The sequence below is a fragment of the Panthera tigris genome, chromosome C1 (genome assembly GCF_018350195.1).
Source record: "Panthera tigris isolate Pti1 chromosome C1, P.tigris_Pti1_mat1.1, whole genome shotgun sequence".
Classification (NCBI taxonomy): Eukaryota; Metazoa; Chordata; class Mammalia; order Carnivora; family Felidae; genus Panthera; species Panthera tigris.
This window is the reverse complement of record NC_056667.1, coordinates 113,188,890-113,211,152: the sequence shown is the minus strand read 5'-3', so window position 1 is coordinate 113,211,152 and position 22,263 is coordinate 113,188,890. Positions and strand designations below refer to the sequence as shown.

Below are 22,263 nucleotides of genomic sequence, written 5' to 3'. Positions count from 1 at the left end.
AAAAATACTTTACAAGAGTTAAGGAGGAGAAGTCACAGGGCTAGTGGGTTTAGGAAAGACTTCAGGAACGTACAAGAACTTGAGGTAGGTTTTGAGGAAAAACATCTCAGATAATTCTGAGGTGATAGGAAGGCATTTCAAGGCAGAGCCACAGAAACTCACAGTGGAATGTAGTATTTCTTGGAAACAATGTTTTATTCTAGTCTAGTTCTTTGCAAGAGTTTCTCCTTTCACTTAAGACCTTAAGTATGTTGTAAGTTTCACAAACTAAACATACCTTTCTGTGTCACTCATAGTGTTGAAATGTATATAAGGAAGGTACTGTGTGTTGAAGAAGTGTATAATCTTTGAAGGCAGTGAGATTAAATCCCAGCATCATCACATAATAACTACAGAATCTGGACCAAGTTACTTTACTTCATCATGATTCGGTGGCATCATCTACTTCATAGATGCATGGTGACTTCTGGGATATTATAAGCATTGAATCACTAATAGCTAATAATAGTGTTATAATTATTTTTATTGCTCCACTTTGCTCATCATTTCTCATTCTATGCTCCCCATGAAGACTGTAGTCCTATGACTATGTCTGTCCTGTTTGGTAAATGGCCTTCGACACGAACAACTCTAAAGATTTTAGGTCAGTGATTACTAACATTTTAGGAGACATGTACCCCTTGAAGAATATAATGAAAATTATGGGCACACTTTATTTTGCATAACATTTCTGGAGCACATACATACCCCTGAAGTCTATCTATGGACGATAAATTAGGAGCTCCAGATTGTATTTTAGGTTAGGAAAATGGTAGATAAAATCAAACCTTTTCCATGTGTTTGTAAGTTCCTAATAATCTTATGTAAATTTTCCTCATTGAATCACCACGACCTCGGTAAGAAGGGACCTGGCACTGGATCTGTTTCATGTGTGACAGCTGAGATGGCTTCTGAGAAGCTCTTTGCTTCGTGTCACAAGATTTAGAAGATATCTCTATCTGCGAAGATCTAGGTTGTTTGAAAAGGATACACACACACACACACACACACACACACACACGTATATATGTATATTATTACTATTATTACTATTTAAAAAAATGTTAGCTAGAAGGTGGTTAACTTGCTAAAATGGGCAAAAGAGGACTTAAGGATCCAGAAAGAGCAAGTTGAAAAAGATCAGGTAGTTTCTCTTGGCCCTAGGGAGAATAGACTGTGAAGGAACTAGGGACTAGGAGAGCTCCCCCTGCCTGCCTCCCAGGCTGAGATTCACACCTCTTGGAAAGGGAGGTTACCAGGGGACCAGGCAGTCTTTGGATAACAGTGAAACTTGCCAGACAGCGCAGGTCGAAGTTGCCTGTGGGAGCTGCCCCCTACGGGGAAAGTGTGAGCTGAGGGCACAGCTGGAACTCAACTGTGAGAAATCATGGGGCTCTCCAGTGACTTTCCAGTCATGGAAGACAGGAACCCGGAAAAGTCTCCCAAATGCAATCTCCTTGCAGTGGCCCTCTAGTGCCCTCTACTGACAGAGCCTAACGTTCAGGTGAGAAATGTTTACAGAGTCCAATTCCAGTGTCAAAAGCAGGCCAAAGAAGGGTGGCTTTGGAGCTGAAACTCAGAAATGGGTAACTGGCACTCTCTCTAGTCTCTTTTATTTCTTTTAAAATGCACGCTAAAAACCAGAGGCGCATCTCTGGACATCTTGAAGAGGGGGTAGGGAAGACAAAACCAGAGGCATGTGTATATTCATGGTTTCATGTCGCCTGGGCATAACCTTGGGCAAGCATAGCATGTCTCACAGGGGTTTAAGTGCAAACTCTTAAATACACGTGCAGGCTTGTGTGAGTAGGGACGTGTTAATTTATTTAACTGTGTCATTGCTTGCTGCCTCAGTAGAAAATAGTGAAACTACTCTTACTCTCTTTTATGGGTCCATGTAATCTGTTACATTGAAAGGAATTTCTCATACTCAGAAGGTTTGGGGCGTGCTGTGGGTAGACTAGAATGTGAATCACTTGAACAATTTACCCCTCTGGTGAGGATTTGACGTGCTGCAATTCTCACAAAACTTCTCACATTTCACCGAAAGGTTTTCTCATGCAACTCACCACTCTCTCTCTTTGAAACAGTTTTATTTCTTTGCCATTTGTTTCCACATTTTTCTCTAATGTCCTAGTTCAGCTCCCCATTCTGTTCCTACATCAGCCCAAGTGGTTATCCATTCTCCCCCATGGTGGTCAATTATTACTTCAGTTTCCTCCCTGATATAAGGTCCCCAGAGTACCTTGCTTCTGCCAAGGAAACAGCCCTTTGAAGGACATTCATATTTGTCCTCATTGCACCCACAGAGTCCAGTAGCTAAATAACATGTTATTTTTAAAAATAATGATAATTTAAAAGTGAAAAATAGATCGACTAGGCCTTTAAGAAAGGTGCCCGGAGATGAAGAACAAGGCCAAATGGACACGTTCAGCCTCCACGAGCCACAGTTGGTGTGTCTGATAAAAATGTCTTGTGTGACCAGATTTGGGGCTGAGGGAATGCCCTAAAACCCACTGTTTACCTCAGTGATGGATGACCCATGGTGAAAACTTAGAAGCACAGTATGATTTGGGGGAGCACTGCAGGAACACAGTGCTGAGATGCAGTGTTCAATGGTAGCTTCGCAAGGTTAATGGAAGATCAGGCAGCCCCAGAAGAAGCTCTTAGTTTTAGAGGCTCTGGTGGATGTTCGTCATTCTGTTATACACCGGCAAATACAACATTTCACACAGAAACCGTAGCAAGCACCTATCTCATATTCTTCCAGGAAACTAGAAAGCATGTGAATTTTACCAGACTTTTAACAGTGTGATGACTGGGGAAAACTGTTAAGACAATCCAGACTTTTTTTTTCCATGTTTTTACTTATAAAATTAAGTGTTTATAACCAGGGTACGGCCATTTATAGCCCAGAGGTCCAATTTTAGTGCTTCATGACCCAGATAACCCTACAACCTTATACTCCTTACAGGATGCAGTGGGGCCCACGTTTTATAAAAATGTGGGGCAATTAGGGCTGATACTGCTCTGGGAAAGCACAAGAGTCATAGTCCTCCCAGCGATGTAATTAAATGACCAGCATAGGAACCAATAAGTATCTTAGAAAATGACATTTTTTAAAAGTTTATTTATTTATTTTGAGAAAGAGAGAGCAAGCGTGGGAGAGGGACAGAGAGAGAGAGGGAGAGAGAGACAATAACAAGCAGGGTCTGTGCTGTCCACACAAAACCCAGTGTGGGGCTCAAACTCCCAAACTGTGAGATCATGACCTGAGCCAAAATCAAGAGTCGGGCACTCAACCGACTGAGCCACACAGGCACGCCTAAACAATGATATTTCATTTTCATTTTTCACAAGAGAATTTGGGGGTATAGGCCAGTGGTAGAGCATTTGGCTGCACAAGAAAATTCATGTTTACAGATTACAGGAAATTTGTAAAATATAGAAAAGCAGAAAGAAAGAAAAAGATCACCGGCATTCCCGTCAAACAAAGGCAACCATAAATACTATGCCAGTGTAGATTTTCCAGTCTTTTTTTTTTGTTGTTTATTTATTGTGAGAGAGACAGAGACAAAATGAGGGGGGGTGGGCAGAGAGAGAGGAAGAGAGAGAGAATCCCAGGCAGGCTCTGCACTGACAGTACGGAGTCTACCATGAGGCCGGAACTCATGAAACTGAGATCACGACATGAGCCAAAACCCAGAGTTGGACGCTTAATCGACTGAGCCACCCAGGCTGCCCTCCAGTCTTCTTTTTTTAAAAAGGAATATTCTTTCATATAACTTCTTTTGTTTTTCTTGTCATCAACATAGTCTGTAATGAAAATAATAACTTACTGAGCATTTAGTATGTGCCAGATACTCTGTCAACTGCTTTTCGCACTTATCTATTTTAATCCTCGAAGTCACTCTATGAAGTAGACAACTATTTGAGAGAAACAGGAGTGTTAATGATCTTAAAGTCACTTCTCAAGTTACATAGCTAGGAAGTCTCTCTCCCTGGCTTTTCTGATGCCAAATCCATGTCCATTTGCTGTGATATGTGTTATGTACGTTTTCTACCCTGCTCTAATCACTGGGTTTCTAAATTTTAGCTAAAGTAACATCACATCATGAAAATGGTGATCAACAGAAGTTGAATAACTGAATTACTTTTTTTTTTTTTTTTGTAAGAGGAGAAAGGATTCATTTGAATTCCCAGTGAGGAAGCTAGCATACTACAGGTAGTACATGCTTAATAAGTATTTGTTTAAATTTGTGCTGGGATGATTATACCAATCCAGACCATCAGGGTCTGATTAGCAGTGAGAATGTCTCCTTATTTAACACTGGAGGGTGGAAGCACCTTCTGAGGGGAGGCTGTTCCTCTGTATACCTAGTGATCTTCACATATAAGTAAGATATCATTGGCACCACCTACCTTTTAGCCACCTGAGATACAGAATTAGAAGATGACCTTCCAGGGGTGGCTCTGTTGGTTGAGTGTCCGACTTCAGCTCAGGTCATGATCTTGCAGTCTGTGGGTTCGAATCCTGCCTCGGGCTTGCTGTTATCAGCACAGAGCCTGCTTCTGCTTCGGATCTCTTGTTCCTCTCGCCTCTCTCTCTGTCTCTCTGTTTGCTCTCTCTCTCTCTCTCTCTCTCTTTCTTTCAGAAAGGGATGATCTTCGGGCTGTCTACCTCCAGTAATAATCTCTGTCCCTAATGCAGCAGCAGCAGCATGACCTAATTAGATTCACTGTATGAGTCAGGAGATGAGGCTTCTCCATCCAACCAGGTTACTAGGTAGCTGGGTAAACTCTACAGTTGATTTCTTCTTTCTGGTGCTGTGACTGAGAAACATTCTTTAGATCATCTCTAAAATACCTCTCAAGGCAAAGATTTCATTAAGGAGAGTTATTTACCAGCCCTCTCTCACTGTATGAGTTTACAAGGATTTCCATAACAAAACACCACAGATTGGCTTGGCTTAACAGAAACTGATAGTCTTAAGGTTCTGGAGAGGAGAAGGCTGAGATCAAGGTGTCAGCGGGTTCGGGTTCTCCTGAGGCCTCTCTTCTTGGCTCGCACATGGGCACCTTGTCCTCTCGTGGCCTTTCCTCTGTGTCTCCATGCAAATGGTTTTTCTGTGTGCCCAATTTCCCTCTTCTTTTATAGACACCAGTTAGATTGGTTTAGGGCCCACACTAATTGCCTCATTTTAACTTAATCACCTCTTCAAAGGTCTCATCTCCAAATACAGTCCCATTCTGAGATACTGGGGATTAGAGTCTCAACATATGAATTCTGGAGGAACAATTCAGCTCGTTACAATTGCTTCAAATGGTATTATCCTAAGACCACTGGCAATGCTTGTATCAGTTATCTATAAGCTCTTCTGCCCTCTCCACAAAACAGTAACGTTGGGATGAGAAGCCTCAGGAAGCAGTTAGGGACCCAGATCATTCCATCCTTCATGCAAGCCATACTTGCTCTGTGGCTTTTATCCTGAGGGTCCCAGTAAGCTCCTGGAACTTGAGGTATCGTGTCTACGTGCAAAGCTGCCAAACAGGAGAAAAAGCAGAGGCCAAAGGAATATCCCTGCTGGCTGAGTCAGCTCTTTTTGAGGCTTCCAGGAAGTCCCAGTTAATGCTTCTGCCCTGTCATGCCTCAAAGGCAGACTAAGTCACCTGGCCACACAGATTTGCAGAGGGAGTGGGGACATGTAGCCACCCACTGGAGCCTATTGTTGCCTCAAGTTCATTGGAGATCCACTACAGGAAAGGCAAGGAGAATGGATTTTGAGTAGGGAACTAGGGATCTCTGCCCAAATCTCTTTGAACAATAAAAGTCAGTATAGGAGAGTTCTCATATGAAAAGTGGTGCAGAATCTACTTTGGCGTCAAGGTCTATCATCACCATTATAACGGCACTCTAGATTTATGCTGTCCAATATGGTAGCCACTAGCCATGTGCGACTGTGGAGCATTCAAAATGTGGTTAGAGCAAATTGAGATGAGCTGGAAAGGTTAAAAAATATATAATCTCAATTTTAATATTGACTTCATGTTTAAATAATATGAATGTATTGAGTTAAATGACCTAATATGCAAATTAAAAATTAAGTTAATCTCTTTCATTTTACTTCTTTCTTTTTAATATAGGTAGCAGAAAATTTTAAACTACGTGTGTGGCTTGCATTATATTTCTGTTAGTGCTGATATTCACCACCCCAAATAGGAGTAATCTAGTGTCAGCTTCTAATTTTTAAAGTTACTTTTCTGGAAAACTTTTAAAATGTCTATTCAGAGACAGCAGCGATAATCAGAATTAGATACATTTCTTCTTATTTCTAAATCCTTATAGAGGAAAATGAGCAGCTGGTTTTTATGATGTATTCATTATCGACGTATGAATTTGCCTCATTTTCCAGGCCAGGTAGTGGCACTTCCCTTTCGCACGCCCTTGCTGCTTTTCAGTCTCTACCCAGGATGCCCGAAGCCCATTTGTTTCTCACCTCCGTGAATTTAGTCTAGAAAAGCACCATGTGCATGCATGTGGACTAGAAAGTTGCTTTGGTTGTGGGCCAAGTTTGTACAAGAAAGTTCACTCAAAAGGAAAAAGTGATGACATGTACACACACACACACACACACACACACACGACACCTTCTTTTGACTGTCCTGCTGTAATGACTTGTTACATGTGCCTACTTCAGTAGACATGTAACCTAAAGATTATAGTAGAAGGGACAAACAATTCTGAAATTATTCAGGTGTGGGAATCATTTGAAAAATAGTAGTCATTGGGTTTTAGCAGCTGCTTCTATCACTGCTTAGATTCCATTCTTTCAATAATCCACACTGATGCCTTTGATAGCAGCTACTAATCCACAATATTATTGTCGTGAAAACTTTCCAATAGTACTTGGACAACTATTTAACTAAAACTTCTTTTAGAAAAGTATTAATTTTGGGGCACCTGGGTGGCTCAGTTGGTTGAGTGTCCGACTTCGGCTCAGGTCATGATCTCATGGTTTGTGTGTTCGAGCCCCACGTTGGGTTCTGTGCCGACAGCTCAGAGCCTGGAGCCTGCTTCAGATTCTGTGTCTCCCTCTCTCTCTGCCCCTCCTCCACTCATTCTCTCTCTCTCTCTCTCTCTCTCTCTCTCTCTCTCTTTCTCTCTCTCTCTCTGTCAAAAATAAACATTAAAAAATTTTAAGAAAAAGAAAAAAGTATTAATTTTTCATTTCAAATAAATTTGAAATGGAGAAAAAATTAATTATGTAAATAAAAATCACCACACTTCCACAACCCAGCTGGAGTCACTATTTAGCAAAGGGGCCTCCGTTCTATATCTACATTTTTATCCAGCTATATTTTATCTGATTCATACGTGCAATTTGTATCCTGTTCATTTCTTTTGATGTTGTAGTAAAAGCAATTGTCGTGCTTACCATAAAAAATTGTTATTAGTGGTGGCAAAATAATATGTCATATGAAGATACCATACTTTACATAACTGTTCTTTTAATTTTAGAGCCAGGTTTATTATTATAAATAATGGTTGCGTAGTGTGTAAATCTTGGTTTGATTTCAGAGTGTTTCCTGAAAATAGATTTCTAGAAGTGGAAGTGTCAAAAAGGATTATTAATATTCTTAAGCTTCTTGATCCATATTTCCAAATAGCTTTGTACAATATTTGGAAATAGAAATTCAAGTGTGTTCAAGGGAGAGTTACAGCTTTGTCTTCTACCTTAAAAGTAAGAGGTTATCAGTTTAGTCATGGGTCTGTCATTCCCTTCTACTCCACAGTTCGCAAGGACCTCTCCTAGGGTTTGTTTCTAGGGGAAAAGCACCACTATTTGTAAAAACTGAAACTCAAGTCGGGGTATTCACCTTTGACACACAGAGAAGAAGCATAGAATATGGGGCCAGAAACAGAGACACACACAGGCAGAAAACTAACACTGACTCCACAGCCAAGGAGCTGAAATTGGGAGCGAGTAGTCTTGGGGTGGGGTGGAGGGCAAAAGAGAGGCAGAGTCAAGAGTGGTTGTCTGAGGCCAAAAGCAGCATGTGGCTCTCACTTGGTCCCTGTTCACTGATATGGACATGTAGCCAGATCGTGGAAAGCCAGAGAAGAGGGCCATGTGGGGAACCACTTGCCAGCACACCCACAAATGGGACATTCCTTTTAATAGTAAAGATGCTTCTCCCTGGGTATCCCCCAGATGAAACCCAAGGAACATGATTTCCATCCTTGAAGGCCTTCTTTGGCAGAAACAAAATGTTGCCTGCATAGCCTAATGCCAAGCATCTCCTCTCCCTTAAATTCCAAGAATGCATCATGACTTTCTTCCCAAGGATTGTCTTCCTCTTCTTTCTCACCATTCACACCAATCCTGTTCCCACTCCCACTTCTTCCCACCTGTCATCCAACTCAAAGGGTACTTTGTGAATCCATTTCACATACTGTCCCAGCAACCTCAACTTCTCTCTCCTGGCACCTAATCGTAGTTGCGATGACACGTTCGGTGTCCCCCACCCGGTGCGGTGTGAGCTCCAGGTGAGCAAGTTCTGAGCCTGCCTGTCTCCTGGGCTGTGTCCTTGCTACTAAGACTGAGCGTGGCCCATGCGAATGATTTAATACATCTCTCATAAACAAACAAACAAACAAACAAAGGAGCTTATCTTTGTCTAAATATAAACAAACAAACAAACAACCCTAAATTTGGCCTCTTGCTCCTCCTAAGTTTGTGAATCAGAAAGATAGCTTTAGCTAACAGAACATTCTTTCCTCTACATTTGCTGATAGCACACCAGTCAGTCCTGGGAGTTCTCAGACAAATCAAATTAGAAATGGTTGTACTCATTTGGAAAATCAAGAACTGGCTTTGAAATCTTTCCCCACAAATTAGATTGAATCAAGATCATTTTCCCCCAGCTTATAAATGCTTGATTGGCTTTGTTTGATGCCTCGTGATTGAAACTCAGCCTTGCACTGCTAGCTGTATTTTTTTGCTCACCAGGGTGTTGTGATGTCTGGATGATGATTAAAAACAAAACAAACACCCACAATGAAAATGCTTTGTAAATAACAGCTCAGCACAGTAGTATAACCCTTGGAAGTGCACATTTAGGATCCTCTAAAACCAGTTGAGGTAAGCAGAACCTCAGGATGGGTTTGCTCTATTCCCTTGAGGTCTGAACTTGGGTTTTCTGGTGGCACCTGGGTGGCTCAGTCGGTGAAGCATCCGACTCTTGATTTCAGCTCAGGTCATGATCTCCCAGTGTGTGGGTTCAAGTCCCACATTGAACTCTGTGCTGATAGCACGGAACCTGCTTGGGAGTCTCTCCCTCCCTCTCTCTCTCTCTCTGCGCCCCTCCCCCCTCATTCTCTCTCTCTCTCTCTCTCTCTCTCTCTCTCTCTCTCTCAAAATAGATAAATAAACTTTAAAAATATTGGTTTTCTGGTACATCAAGACAGCCATTCCTGACATATCATCTCAGGACCAAAGGAAGGGACATACCAGGACTTGGCTGTGACATTTGAAGAGTCCCAGTGGGAGTAGACTGGTCACCAATCTCCATCTCCCCTAGTTACTCACAAAGTCCTTTTATCTAACTACTGCTTTGTTCCCCAGACTAGAAGCAGACTCATCCTAACTTTGGTCAAGTTCTGTTCCCACCCTACCTCCATCAATGACTGCAGGTTTCTTGTCAACAGATAAAGACTGGTCTACTCTTTGAATGCTTTCTGCTTTTCCCCTCTCTTTTTCTGCAGGGGTGGACAGAGGTGGACAGAGATATTCTCAGATGAGTGACAGCTATGTGTCCCCAGGGCCAGAAGCCTTGGGTCCCATATCTGGTAGATGGTTTTCTGGTTCGCACCACCCTTCCAGCTAAAGCCAATCCCCACCGCCACCCCACCCCCACTTCAGAGGCTTGGTGAAAGTGTGTGCTTGCCCCTATGGGGGTGAGTGAACTATATGTGCCCTGGGGCAGTTCCCTGCCACCTCCATGGGGGACCATTCCAATCATCTGTCAAGGTTCAAGACCACAGCATCCCAACTGCCTCCGTTCCATTGCACATCCTGGTGGCCAGTAGATTCCAGAATAGGGCCTGGCAAGTGTCTTTCCTCTGTCCTCCTCTCCCCCATTGACTCCAGGCCAGGTGAGGGCCTTATTGTCAGGTAGTGAGCAGCATTTAGTGGGTGGAATGAAGTCCTAGAAAAGACTCAGGGAGTAGTGGCAAACAGCCTGATTGGGAATGAGTTAGAGGCCATTGGCCTTGCAGGCTCCTCTCATGCCTTGTATCTATGACTTCTTTGAGACCATAATTTAAAGCAGCAGGAGATAACTTTCTGGTGCCTTCCACAAAATAGCCAAATGGCTTGAATCACTATCACAGGCAGGAATAGAGGTCTTTGGGTAGTGAAATGTGTCAGGAAAGAAGGCACTTGCCAAATCAAGACAACTAGAAAACGATGGTGCCAGTCATCACTGGCCAAAGTTTGACTAGAAGAAAATGCCCACAACTGAAAAATGCCTATGTGCACTCCATCACTGGTGGTCCCTTTAGCCATAACCTGTGGTCTGTGCAGCCAACACAAGTAAGTAAGGAACTATCTTGAAACAAAGTGGATCCCTTAGCAGAGAGATAAGGTAAAGGCAACACCTAGGTAGAAACTCGGGCACAGTTAGCTTGGTCTACTAAGATCTGAACCATGTCATGTACGTCCATGACCTCATCTAAAATAAGCATAGGATTATGTTCAATAATACAGCTGTGAAATAGGCACAGATTAAGTCATTTGTTCATGTCTTTCTTCTCAGTTTTGTTAGCTCCTTATTCTACCTTGGTGAACCATGGCATTTTCGCCTCGTGCTGTCTGAGTCCTGGCTAAAATACCCAGTGGCCAATGGGAAAAAGACGATGACTGCATATTCAGCAATGTTTGGCAAACCAGAGACCATTAGCTCACCATTCAGCGCGTTTCAGTCTGTTCCATCTATTACACACTCACATTGAGACCTTGATGGTGTTTCCTCCACCGTGTCCATGACAGAACAGCATCTTCTGAAGTTTGTCCCTCTGTATGGACAAGAAGTGTTGTGTGTGACAGTTCATCAGATTCATTCCGTGGTCACATGACAAAGACTTAAATGTACAGACATTCCTCACTCACAGGTCATCAGGAGACCACAGTAATTATGAGATTACTGTAAGATCTCCTTTTCGACAGGCCCCTCCACCAGGGAACAAGGGTTTTAGTTGGATGGGTTTTATTTGGAATTCAGTCAGCTTTTCACTAACTTCTGATCTCGTGGTAGAATGATGGGGATTCGTTTGGAAAGGGGGTAGCTGTTCAGCACCTGTGTTCTCGCTCATTGTTTTCTTCTGATTTTCACTGTATATCCCTTGGATCAGCACCAAGCTAAGCAGGTTACATATAATTTCACCTATTTTATTATCTGCAAGAAATTTTTAAACACCATAAATCCTGGTGCAGTGAAATATTAACCCAGCATTTTCTTTGTAAAGTATTTATGGATGCTTTTTGTGTTGAGGGAACTAAGGAGAGGAATAGTCAGTCAGTTGGTTGTTATATCATGTGAAGTATGGTTTTAAAAATTGGATCTCTTCTTTAATTTTTAAAAAAAAATTTTAATGTTTATTTCTGAGAGAGAGACAGAACACGAGTGGAGGAGAGGCAGAGAGAGAGGGAGACACAGAACCGGAAGCAGGCTCCAGGCTCTGAGCTGTCAGCACAGAGCCTAAAACAGGGTGTGAACTCATGAACTGCGAGATCATGGCATAAGCCAAAATTGGACACTTAACTGACTGAGCCACCCAGATGCCCCAAAATTGGGCCTCATTTTTAAAAACATAAATAAATAAAATAAAATATTGGGCCTCTTTTTAAAAATATGAAACACAATCATTTTCTGTTTACTATTTTTGTAATATACATCATCCTCTCTGGAGGCTTGTGCTTTCTTCCCTGCAGTTAGAAAGAATTAGTAGAAGGACGAGGTGTCCTTCCTTATGCCCTGAATCATTCTAAAGAAAGGTATTTTAAAATGTAAACACTTGGCTACACTTCTCATCCAAATGACTCCTGTTCCCCCCTCTAAAGAGGACAAATGATAAGGATGTGGGTGCACTCCATCTCAGAGACCCTAGGAATGGGAAGCAGTGGGGACCTTAGAACCATCCAGGCCAAAGGTTTCAGGTTACAAAACAGAAAACTAAGACTATATAAGTGACTTACCTCAGATCACTCAAGAAAGTGGCAGACCTGGGAAAGCAGAAAAGCACCATTAGGAACAATGTTGGGCACCTTGCTCATGGCCTCATTTGATCCTAAGTCAACCCTCTACTATTATCCTGGTACAGTAGCCAAAAATAAGGATCAGACAGAATATGTGTTTTTTCCAGTAAATACTTATGACAAGAAGCCATTTCTCCCTAAATTGAACAGTTTTACTTCCTTCTCAGAATTCAATGGAAGATGTTCTGTACCCAATTACAAATGTATTAATGCGTCAAGCCTAGCCAGGTATTCAAGAGTAGCTAATTACAACAAGGCAGTGTAAGAGATGTAGCAGATGTATGGTAACACACATGTAAATATGTAGATAAATGGTATGGTACACAGACCAATGAAAGTTTGTGGAGATGGCAGCCACCTTGTGGATGGAGGGATCTAGAAGGGGCTCAGGTATGTGGCCCAAGAAGGAGGGAGTGGGAAGTTGGGTGCCGATGCCTGAGGAAGCCATTCCTGGTGGAGGGAGAAAGGCATGGAATGTGTTTAGGGGGCAGTTGCCATAGTAACTATACAAATTGATTGGATGGGTCAACTTGAGGACTTCTGTTTGCTGTCAGTGTGTCTTCACACTCTACTGGGGGTGGACGCCAGGATGGCAGGTGGCAGTCAGTCAGCAGTTAAGGGCCATCTCTGCTCTTACTTACTTGAAGTCTGTTGTTTAAGCGGAGGAGAGTAGGAGCTATGCTTGGTCTCCCTGCCCCTTCAGCCGGCACAGCACCTCCTATCAATTTGACCTACAAAATACCTGTTTGCTTTTCTCCCTCTCCCCCTTTGCCATTCTCCATGGAGCTCTCCACAAGCACTTCACTGCTGTAGTCTACTAACTGTGATTGAGAGCTTCCTGAAATATGGCTCTTGACTTCTCATCTTTGCACACAATGCACTCCACGCACTAAGGACAGCCCCCTGAGGGATGCATCTGAGGCACAATATGACTATGCATCTATCCTAGACTCTACAGCTATTTCCCCTTCACCCCCTTCCCATTGTCTTGTTTCCATAGGATCAAGTTCTAGTAGCTCAACATGGTCTAAAGGCTTACACGATTGTGTCTCTTTGTGTCCTTTCCACTTTATCTTGCCTGCTGACATGCTGGCTGTTGAACTGCAGTCAGCTGACCTTCTTGTAGGTCCCTGACTATGCCACACACCTTCCTGCCTCCGGCCTTAGCAAATGCTTTCCCTCTGTACTCAGATAACAACACTTTCCTTACTCTCCACTTAGCTTCTCCTCTGCTTCCGTAAAATCTCAATTCCAATGTCGCCTCCCTGAGGAAGCCTGTCGTAACCTTCCAGATTAGGATGGGCTTCCTTTGTGTGAGATCATGTACTGCTTCTTTGTAGCAATTAGTGATGTGGAGATTCTTCTCTGCCCTCTGGATGGAGGGCCTCCTTGGGGAGGATGAATCAATGAAAAGAGTTTGCTTTCTTCACCGAGACAAACTTGGTTCTTGGGTTTCAAGTCATGACCATCTGTAGGAGGCCCTAAAGCTGCTCATGACAGGGGACAGTGCCAGCTCTTGTTGTTTATGGTACGAAACACTGTTTTTACACAGATATGGGAAGTCTTTCTAATATGGCCTATGGACAGATCTTTAGGGTTTCAAAGTTCGGTGTTCCATCTGCAGAGATCACTCTTGTGTGAGAAAGGTGGGGTGGGAACGTCTGTGTTTTAAGGGTTTTAAAGAAAAGGCCGTGGTGGATCCTTGAGAAGAAACATAGGTATTGTTGGGGGGTCTCTAATGGACAGCTACCTGCTCTATCTTGGTTCCAGCATCTTTGGGTATCTCACCTTTTGGAGGATGGGCTTATATGAACGTGAAAGCACAGGGCACTAAGAACTGCCATCCTGGGGACAAAGTGAGGTCCTCACTCAGGGGCTCCAGCTCCCTGTTGCAGTTGTTGCCTTGGGGAGGCCTTACCACAGTCTTGACTGGCAGCGTCTGGAGGGTCACCATCCAATCAGGACATGGTGGAGTTGCCAGGAGAAATACATCAGGTACCAAGGATTTAGCCTCTTCAACATAGAGTGACTTCTTTTTTGAACAATGAAGGACACTGCAGGTCTTGTAACTTAGGGAGGGGGCAAAGGGACCCGTGGCAGTGTTACTGACTTCCTTTTAATCTCATCTACAGAGCCAGGGTTGGCCGATTTATCATGAAGATTTGGCCACAGTGCACTCCTGTGTCATGGCATGTTCCGTACTTATCAGTCAAAATGTACATTTAAGGACTAATGCAAAGGATTAAGATCACATTTACAACTTATGTGTAAGCACATTGGTTTACAGTGCTTGAGAAATCGTGAAGGGTTCTTGAATTCTCCAATGAATTCAATGTGCAGTGGAGTAGAGAGTCTGAGAAATGGAGTTTCTTTCTTGGCAGGGCGGTGGGGAGGGAGATGGAATGAAAGTTGAATTGATAGATCGAAGGGGTAGAATACAATCTGTAGACTTTTAGCCACTTTCTGTTTTGACACTGTTCTAAAGTGAATTGCCTTCCTTCATGCTGTTTCTAAATCATGGCAGGGACTCCCTCAAATGCTGCCTTGAGAAGGATTCCAAAGTCACAAATGGCATTATTGAGAAAGATGAAATAATCCATGCTGACTTCAAAAGTAGCACTTGTGCATTTAGCTGATTTTTTCTTCTTTCTCCCTACTGGGGAGATGGGGTGGGGTTTGGTATAGATGTTTCTCAACACTGTGGCATTTCTGCCAACAGCAAGCATGACCGAGACAGGATTATACGCAGAAATGGCACATGGCAGCTGTGGCATGGGGAGCTGAGCTGGAAACACGCACTTGCAGGCATTTCCATTCTACTCCCATCTCTTTCCTACTTGTTTGTTTTTGGACTTGCCGTCAGAGAACTGAGTAGGGCTGTGCTCTAAGAGCAGGGAGCTTTTGGACAGCTCAAGCAGCTGCCCCAGGGCAAGGGCAACCGAGGACAGTGTGAAGGATTGTGGAGGAGTGTGACCTGTAGTGAACCAGGGACACCTCAAAGCATTTCAGCGTTGTCCCGCTCCCCAAGCATGTCAACAGTGTTGATCACTGCACATGGCCTTACCTTAACTGGGGAGAATCCCTGAGGCATTTATCTGAATTTCTTGCTACCAGAGACTAGCCGGGACACTTGAGTGTCCTTCAAGGCTTGCTGAGTCCCCTTGCCTATTTCAGAAGCATCTGAGCTGAGGTCCATTGGACACTGAGTAGATGAAGTGAGTCTGAGGGAGGGGGGTTCCCAGACCTGTCAGATATGAATGAACTGATCAGATCAGAGGAGAATCACAGTTTCTTTAGGCCCCCATCCCCATGCCTGTGGATCCATAGAACACTCAGAGGATGGCTTGGGTTGAGCTCAACATCGGATTGTAAACCAGTGGAGGAACAGGGACATTGGTATGACCTCCTGCTCTTCTACCTTCCACCCCATCACTGCCCCCCAACTGTTCCCCTTTCTGCATAGCCTCCAACTTTGGGTACAGCCTTGCTCTGGCAAATTTGTTACCAGAGGAGGGATACTGACTTCAGGAAGAGAAAAAGAGGAGGAAAAGGACTGCTGTCTCTGAACTGTGCTAGAGGAGTGTTTGTGATTTTGCTCCTTCCAAAATGACATCTTTGCCTTGGTCAGTCGGCCATCAGTGGGGATGTTTTCATTCTTGAAAAGAAGGCCATGAGAAATTTTTAAAATGTGCAAATTCAGACAATGGATATCATGAGCAAATGGGTAGAAGTTTTAGAATGGTTGTACCTGGTACAGAGAAAGAACATATCAAAGATGGTGGCTGAAAGGAGATCCTTCCATGTCAGACAAGCAGACAAACAGAGTCCCGTTGTCCCTGCTAAGGAGGCAGGTGGCTTTTATTAAACTTCTTACCTTCCTTCATGAAGCTGGTTTGTGAATTCTTTTTTTTTTTTAACGTTTATTTATTTTTGAGACAGAGAGAGACAGAGCATGAATGGGGGAGGGTCAGAGAGAGGGAGACACAGAATCTGAAACAGGCTCCAGGCTCTGAGCTGTCAGCACAGAGCCCGACATGGGGCTCGAACTCACAGACCGCGAGATCATGACCTGAGCCGAAGTCGGCCGCTTAACCGACTGAGTCACACAGGCGCCCCGGTTTGTGAATTCTTTAAATGGAGGCAGTGTTACCGTGCAGAACACATGGATAACATGGTTGAGTGCTTAGTCTATTGCCAGGTGTGGTGGGCAGTGTGAGCCATAGGCAGTTTCTTGATGGATATCAAGGCCTTACCCTTTGACCCATTAACTAACTTCTGGAGATCTAGCTCAAAGAGGAGGAAACATCTAAACAACGACAACAAATGATTAGTGCAAGAATATGCTCATAGCGGCATGGTTGATGAGCAGACCCTCAGAAACGTGCTATTGGTAGCAGTGTTTGGAGACTGCTGCTTGCCTTCAGAAATGTAAGACTATCATTAACAGCCCTGGCTGGGATCTAGGGATGTTTTCCTGGACTATGGGGATTTGGGAGTTGAATGATTCACCTGCTCTGGTACTGGGGGCTGCCCCAGGTATCTAACCTCCCTATCTGGCCACCTTAGTGGAAAGGTGAACTCAGGCGGCCAATTAAGGCAGGGCATTCCCCCCACTTTTGGAAATCGCTGTCTTTTTTTGTGTGTAAGTGCCTGTAAGAGTGTCTTTAGAAGGCTGAACCTAGCATCATGCAAAGACAGACCATTCGCGGCCTTGAAAGGAAAGATTTGCAGGAAACGTGATGTGTCCATGACTATTTAGATGAGAATATTGTGTTATGCTACCTGAATAAGCCTGCTGCTTTGTTGTGGAGATTAGTTTGGAGCTTAAAAGAGACAAATGGTAGGGATAGAAACTAAGATGTGGTGGGCTGCTGGGTTTGCAATACAAATTCCAAATGGCTTTCATAACATAACACCTATTCACAATTTATAAGGTATCCCAGGCTCTCTTTTTATTGACCTAGCAGAAGTGATTCTGGAACATTTTTTTTATTTTCCTGTAACTGCCTGATGTAAACGCATCCTCTAATCATCCTCCAATAAACATGGACCAGTTTTCCCTCACTTAGGCAAAGGATAATCTTCTGCGTCTTCCTGGTTCTAGTCTATGCACACTTAATATTCCCCACCTCTAGTCTTCCCACCGCCCCCCGCCGCCCCGCAACCCATGCTGCTGAAAATCTTCATAGCTTGAAATCAGGTGGCTGTCACTTTATTTTTTCTAAACTTGAATGATAACTTAGCAAACATAAACTCTACCTGTTTATCTTTCTGGTCTGACTTCTTCCATGGCCCCTGGCCCTCCCTGCCCCATATAATGTTCAGAAATGACAAGTTCCCTGTAATCCCCAGGTATGCCATTTTGCTATTATATCCAAACCTTCCCACACAACGTGCCGTTTATTTGCTGAAAAGCCTGGCGGGGCACACTCACTTCTCTCCTTCCCCCACTTCCTTCCAGGAAAGCATCACCTCCCTTGTGAAACCTTTGCTTGTATAGTTATTTCTTCTACCAGGCCCCCCCTGGGACCTTTCGTGTCCTTCTTTTAGCACATCCACATTGTAACAAACTTGTTTCATGTGTATCTCTCTAAACTTTGTCCCCTGCTTGGCCCATGGTTGACTTGCGGTACATATTTATTCGGTGGATGAGTGTAATTGCTTTCCTGTCTGATTCCTTAGAAAATGTTGATGCTTACCCCTTTACCCCCCACCCCAACTGGGGTCTTTGATGGCCTTCTTGAAGATAACACTCCAGAAAACAGGAGTGGGAATAGTCTCGCAGGTACATCTGAACAAAGCCGACGTATTTCTTTCCCTTTAAGATCTTGAAGCTGAATGTGGAATGATCCTGAAATTAAGGTCAGCACCAGGTGGTTGTTTATATCAGCTGTCAGATTGCAGAATAAAAAATGGCTTTTATATGTTTGATTTTTATTGTTTTCCAGGGCAATGTCACTTTTTCCTGCTCCGAACCACAAATTGTTCCCATCACATTTGTCAACTCCAGCAGCAGTTATTTGCTGCTGCCCGGCACCCCCCAAATTGATGGGCTCTCAGTGAGTTTCCAGTTTCGAACATGGAACAAGGATGGTCTGCTTCTGTCCACAGAGCTGTCTGAGGGCTCGGGGACCCTGCTGCTGAGCCTGGAGGGTGGAACCGTGAGACTCGTGATTCAGAAAATGACAGAACGCACAGCTGAGATCCTCACAGGTACGGTGTGCTGACAGCCACTAGCTCGGTTTCTGGTTCGGCCAAGTTGACATATGTTTTGAGATTCTGACTAAAATATATAGAATCCAGCTCGGGGATGTGGGATGACCCAGTATTCACAGATTTACTCTAAGTATGAAGAGGCAACATTTTTAAAAAGTATTTTTAAGTTTTTGAAGGTTTATTTATTTTTGAGAGAGAGAGGCAGAGACACAGAGAGGCAGACAAAGGCAGAGAGAGAGGGAGTCACAGGATCCGAAGCAGGCTCCAGGCTCCGAGCTGTCAGCACAGAGTCTGATGCTAAGCTCAAACTCATGAACTGTGAGATCAAGACCTGAGCTGAAGTTCGATGCTTAACAGACTGAGCCACCCAGGTGCCCTGAAGAGGCAACATTTTTAACTTTTGTTTTCCTAAACAAAACAAAACAAAAGACCACTGAATTCAGATGTATCTATTGAACCTTTGAAAAGTCTCTTAATTCCCTTGTTCCTCGTCAGACTGGTTCCAGTCGTGGGAATAAGAATTTCTATCTAAATATGACATAATATAGACCATTTACAGAGCACTTTGCTGGGTCTGGACAGACCTGGCATCTATTATATAGAATCTTCATCATGCCTGTTCAAGGAAGGTATTTTATAGGTACTTTATAGAGGAGGAAACGAAAAGTCACAGAAGCTAAGGAACTTTCAAAATCACATGTTAATAAGTGACGGAGTTACAATTTCATCCTGAATCTGTCTGACTTTGACGGCTGCAGTTTTATTGTATACCACACACATGACCACGGACCTTTTACAGCCACCAAATTTTATTTCAAGTAAAAATTAGTGACTTTTAAGAAAAAAGTTTTTAACATAATATTTTTAAGATGTTATGTGAATACTGATACATACATCATCTAGGTACAGCAAAAAAAAATTAAGTTTATTTTATTTATTTATTTATTTAGGGGAAGGTGCAGAGAGAGAGAGAGAGAGAGAGAGAGAGAGAGAGAATTCCAAGCAGGCTCCATGCTGTCAGTGCAGAGCCCTATGTGGGGCTTGATCTTTTGAACTATAAGATCATGAACTATAAGATCATGACCTGAGCCAATACCAAAAGTCAGACATTTAACTGACTGAGCCACACAGGAGCCCCATAGGCATGGCCATATTGTTTTAAATGGTCCTCGAATTGCTGAAGTTTGGAAAGTACATATTTGGTAATATAATATAGATTCTAATATGTAGCAGTATGGAATAGATTTATGGATAAGTCATGTTTTTCCAAACTCTGACTCTTTCATTTGCTGTTTCTGCAACATGGAATGGTAGAACTTTCTCCATGTTTCTCTGTTTGTCATCTTACTGTCTCCTGTCTTTCCAGAAGCAGTACTTATAGCTTACTATGGTTAGACCACATGCCACACATTATATTAGGGGCCAAGGCCAGTTCCTAGGTCAACACATCATTTGAAAAGCCTCCCTGCTTTACAGTCTGCATCAAACACCCCTCCTCTGTGCATTCTGAGCCAATATCCATCCTGGATTACACTCTATTGCATTTTTCTTTAAATGTCTTTCTTTTCCCACTGGACTGTGAGTTTTGTTATCCAAATAAATTAGAAAAAATTGACTTAAATAGTAAAGGACATGCCTTAATACCTAAGATCAGGTCAGACTGCGGGAGAACCTCATATGCCAATAAGTGAAGAAAAAAATCCATTGAACCCCTGGAACAATGGGAGAGCCTGGGTCTGGAACTTAGATTCAAAAGGTACTTCCTTTCCTTACTGTTCTATGTCGCTGAATACACTTGGCTTTGTCTCACTTGTCAGTGAGAGTGTATTAGTTATCTATGGTTGTGTAACAAACTGGACCCAAAGGTAGTGGTTGAAAATGTTAATTGTGTGCTAATTTAAAAGAGTTGGGAATCCAGGGGCACCTTGGCTGGACAGTTCTGGCTGCAACCAAGTTGTTGGCAGGGGCTACCTTCATCTTCAACTTCAACTCTGAGTAAGTCTGCTTCCAAGCTAACGCATACAGCTGTTGGCAGGCCTCAGAAGATCCATTTCCAAGCTTATCCCCTGGCCTCTCCAGAAGGCTGCCTCATGAAATGATAACACTCTGATCCTACAATGAGTGATTCAAGAAAAAGAAAGAACTTGCGAGACAAAAGCTATTGTCTTTTTATAACCTAACCCGGGGAGTGGTGTTCCTTCACTGTTACATGCTCTGTTCAGCAGAAACAAGTAAATAAGTCTGGGCCTTGGCCGAGCCAAGGGCATTATACAAAGCTGTGGATATTAGGAGTCGGGGATCACTGGGGACCATGTCAGGGCTTGCATATTACGTGAGATGGAGAAAAAAATTTCTTACGTCAGGAGACTGCTGTGATGGTGATTAACAGAGATAATGCATCTGAAATCCTAAGCCCAGTGTTGAGAAGCTCTTTAGCAAATTTCTCTCCCTTCCCTACTGACTCAAGACCTATCGCTAGAAGGGACCTCACCGCATAGTCGTAAAAGTGGAGCCAATTTGTGCAGTCACAGGAAATACTTTTATAAAATTTATAAAATTTCCAGTAATGGAGGTGAGTTAATCACTTAGAAACATAGTATTTTTCATGTTCAGAGTTACAGAAGTTCAACTGCAACCCTCCTTATTTGAAGAAGGAAAATGTGAGCTGGTGCTAGGCTGTTCCTCTCTCTAATCGGTGAGATGTTCGAGTACAGAGACTTGTAGTCCTGAGGTCAATAACGCAGTTTTAATTTTTTTTTTAACGTTTATTTATTTTTGAGACAGAGAGAGACAGAGCATGAACAGGGGAGGAGCAGAGAGAGAGGAGGACACAGGATCCGAAACAGGCTCCAGGTCCTGAGCTGTCAGTACAGAGCCCGACGCAGGGCTCGAACTCACGGACCGCGAGATCATGACCCGAGCCGAAGTCGGACGCCTAACCGACCGAGCCACCCAAGCACCCCAATAACGCAGTTTTAATATAGTTTAGGCCCTGGCGTCACTGTGCTCTACAGCAGCCATGTGCTGCCTGTGTTATTAAGCACATGTCAGTCCATTAAAACACGTTTATGACCGAGAGAGGCTGCTGAAAGTTGTCACGTTACCCAGCTGCAGAAAGGGGGGAAAAATCATCCGTTATTTCAGACCTGTCTCTCAAAAAATGAAACGAGTAAAAGGAAGTTTGAAAAATGTGCTGACTGGGTTCCTGAAGTCTGGCTCAGAAAACTCTTGCTTTATTCTTTCCCCACGAAGAGTTTCTGAATTTTGGAAAACTGGAACTTCTTTCATTTTGAATTTGAAATGGAGTTGGGCTTGGTGTCTGCTGCACTTTATCTACCTCATCGGGGGCGTCAGGCAAAACAAAAACAACCAACAAACAAAAAGTCCAACAAAGCTAGTTTTCCTGTTCCTTCCATTTCTCAGGAAACTTATTTTCAAAGTCCTTGAGATCATAGTGGCTTTCCAAGGGATGACAGCCCCAAATGAGAAATCAGAAAGTGATGATCATTGTCCCAGTAAGGTTGGAGGCTCTCTGGGGCCACCTTGACACATGGTACCTCCTGGGAAACAGAAGCAAAGCCACTTTTGGTTAGTGGGACAGGGAATCCAGATACTTAACAATTAATTTGAGACTAGGTCAGGCGTTTCTACCATCTAAAAGAGAAGGTAACCCCCGTGGAAACGGACATGC

The 22,263-nt window shown here is 43.3% G+C and overlaps 1 protein-coding gene across 1 annotated transcript in view; it reads left to right on the top strand.

Annotated features, from left to right (window-relative positions):
- CNTNAP5 (contactin associated protein family member 5) overlaps positions 1-22,263 on the top strand; it is a 799,405-nt gene that overhangs the window by 415,594 nt on the left and 361,548 nt on the right. The window contains exon 8 of the mRNA XM_042994206.1: positions 18,305-18,569. Coding sequence (XP_042850140.1) covers positions 18,305-18,569 — 265 coding nt within the window. The remainder of the gene's footprint in view (positions 1-18,304; positions 18,570-22,263) is intronic.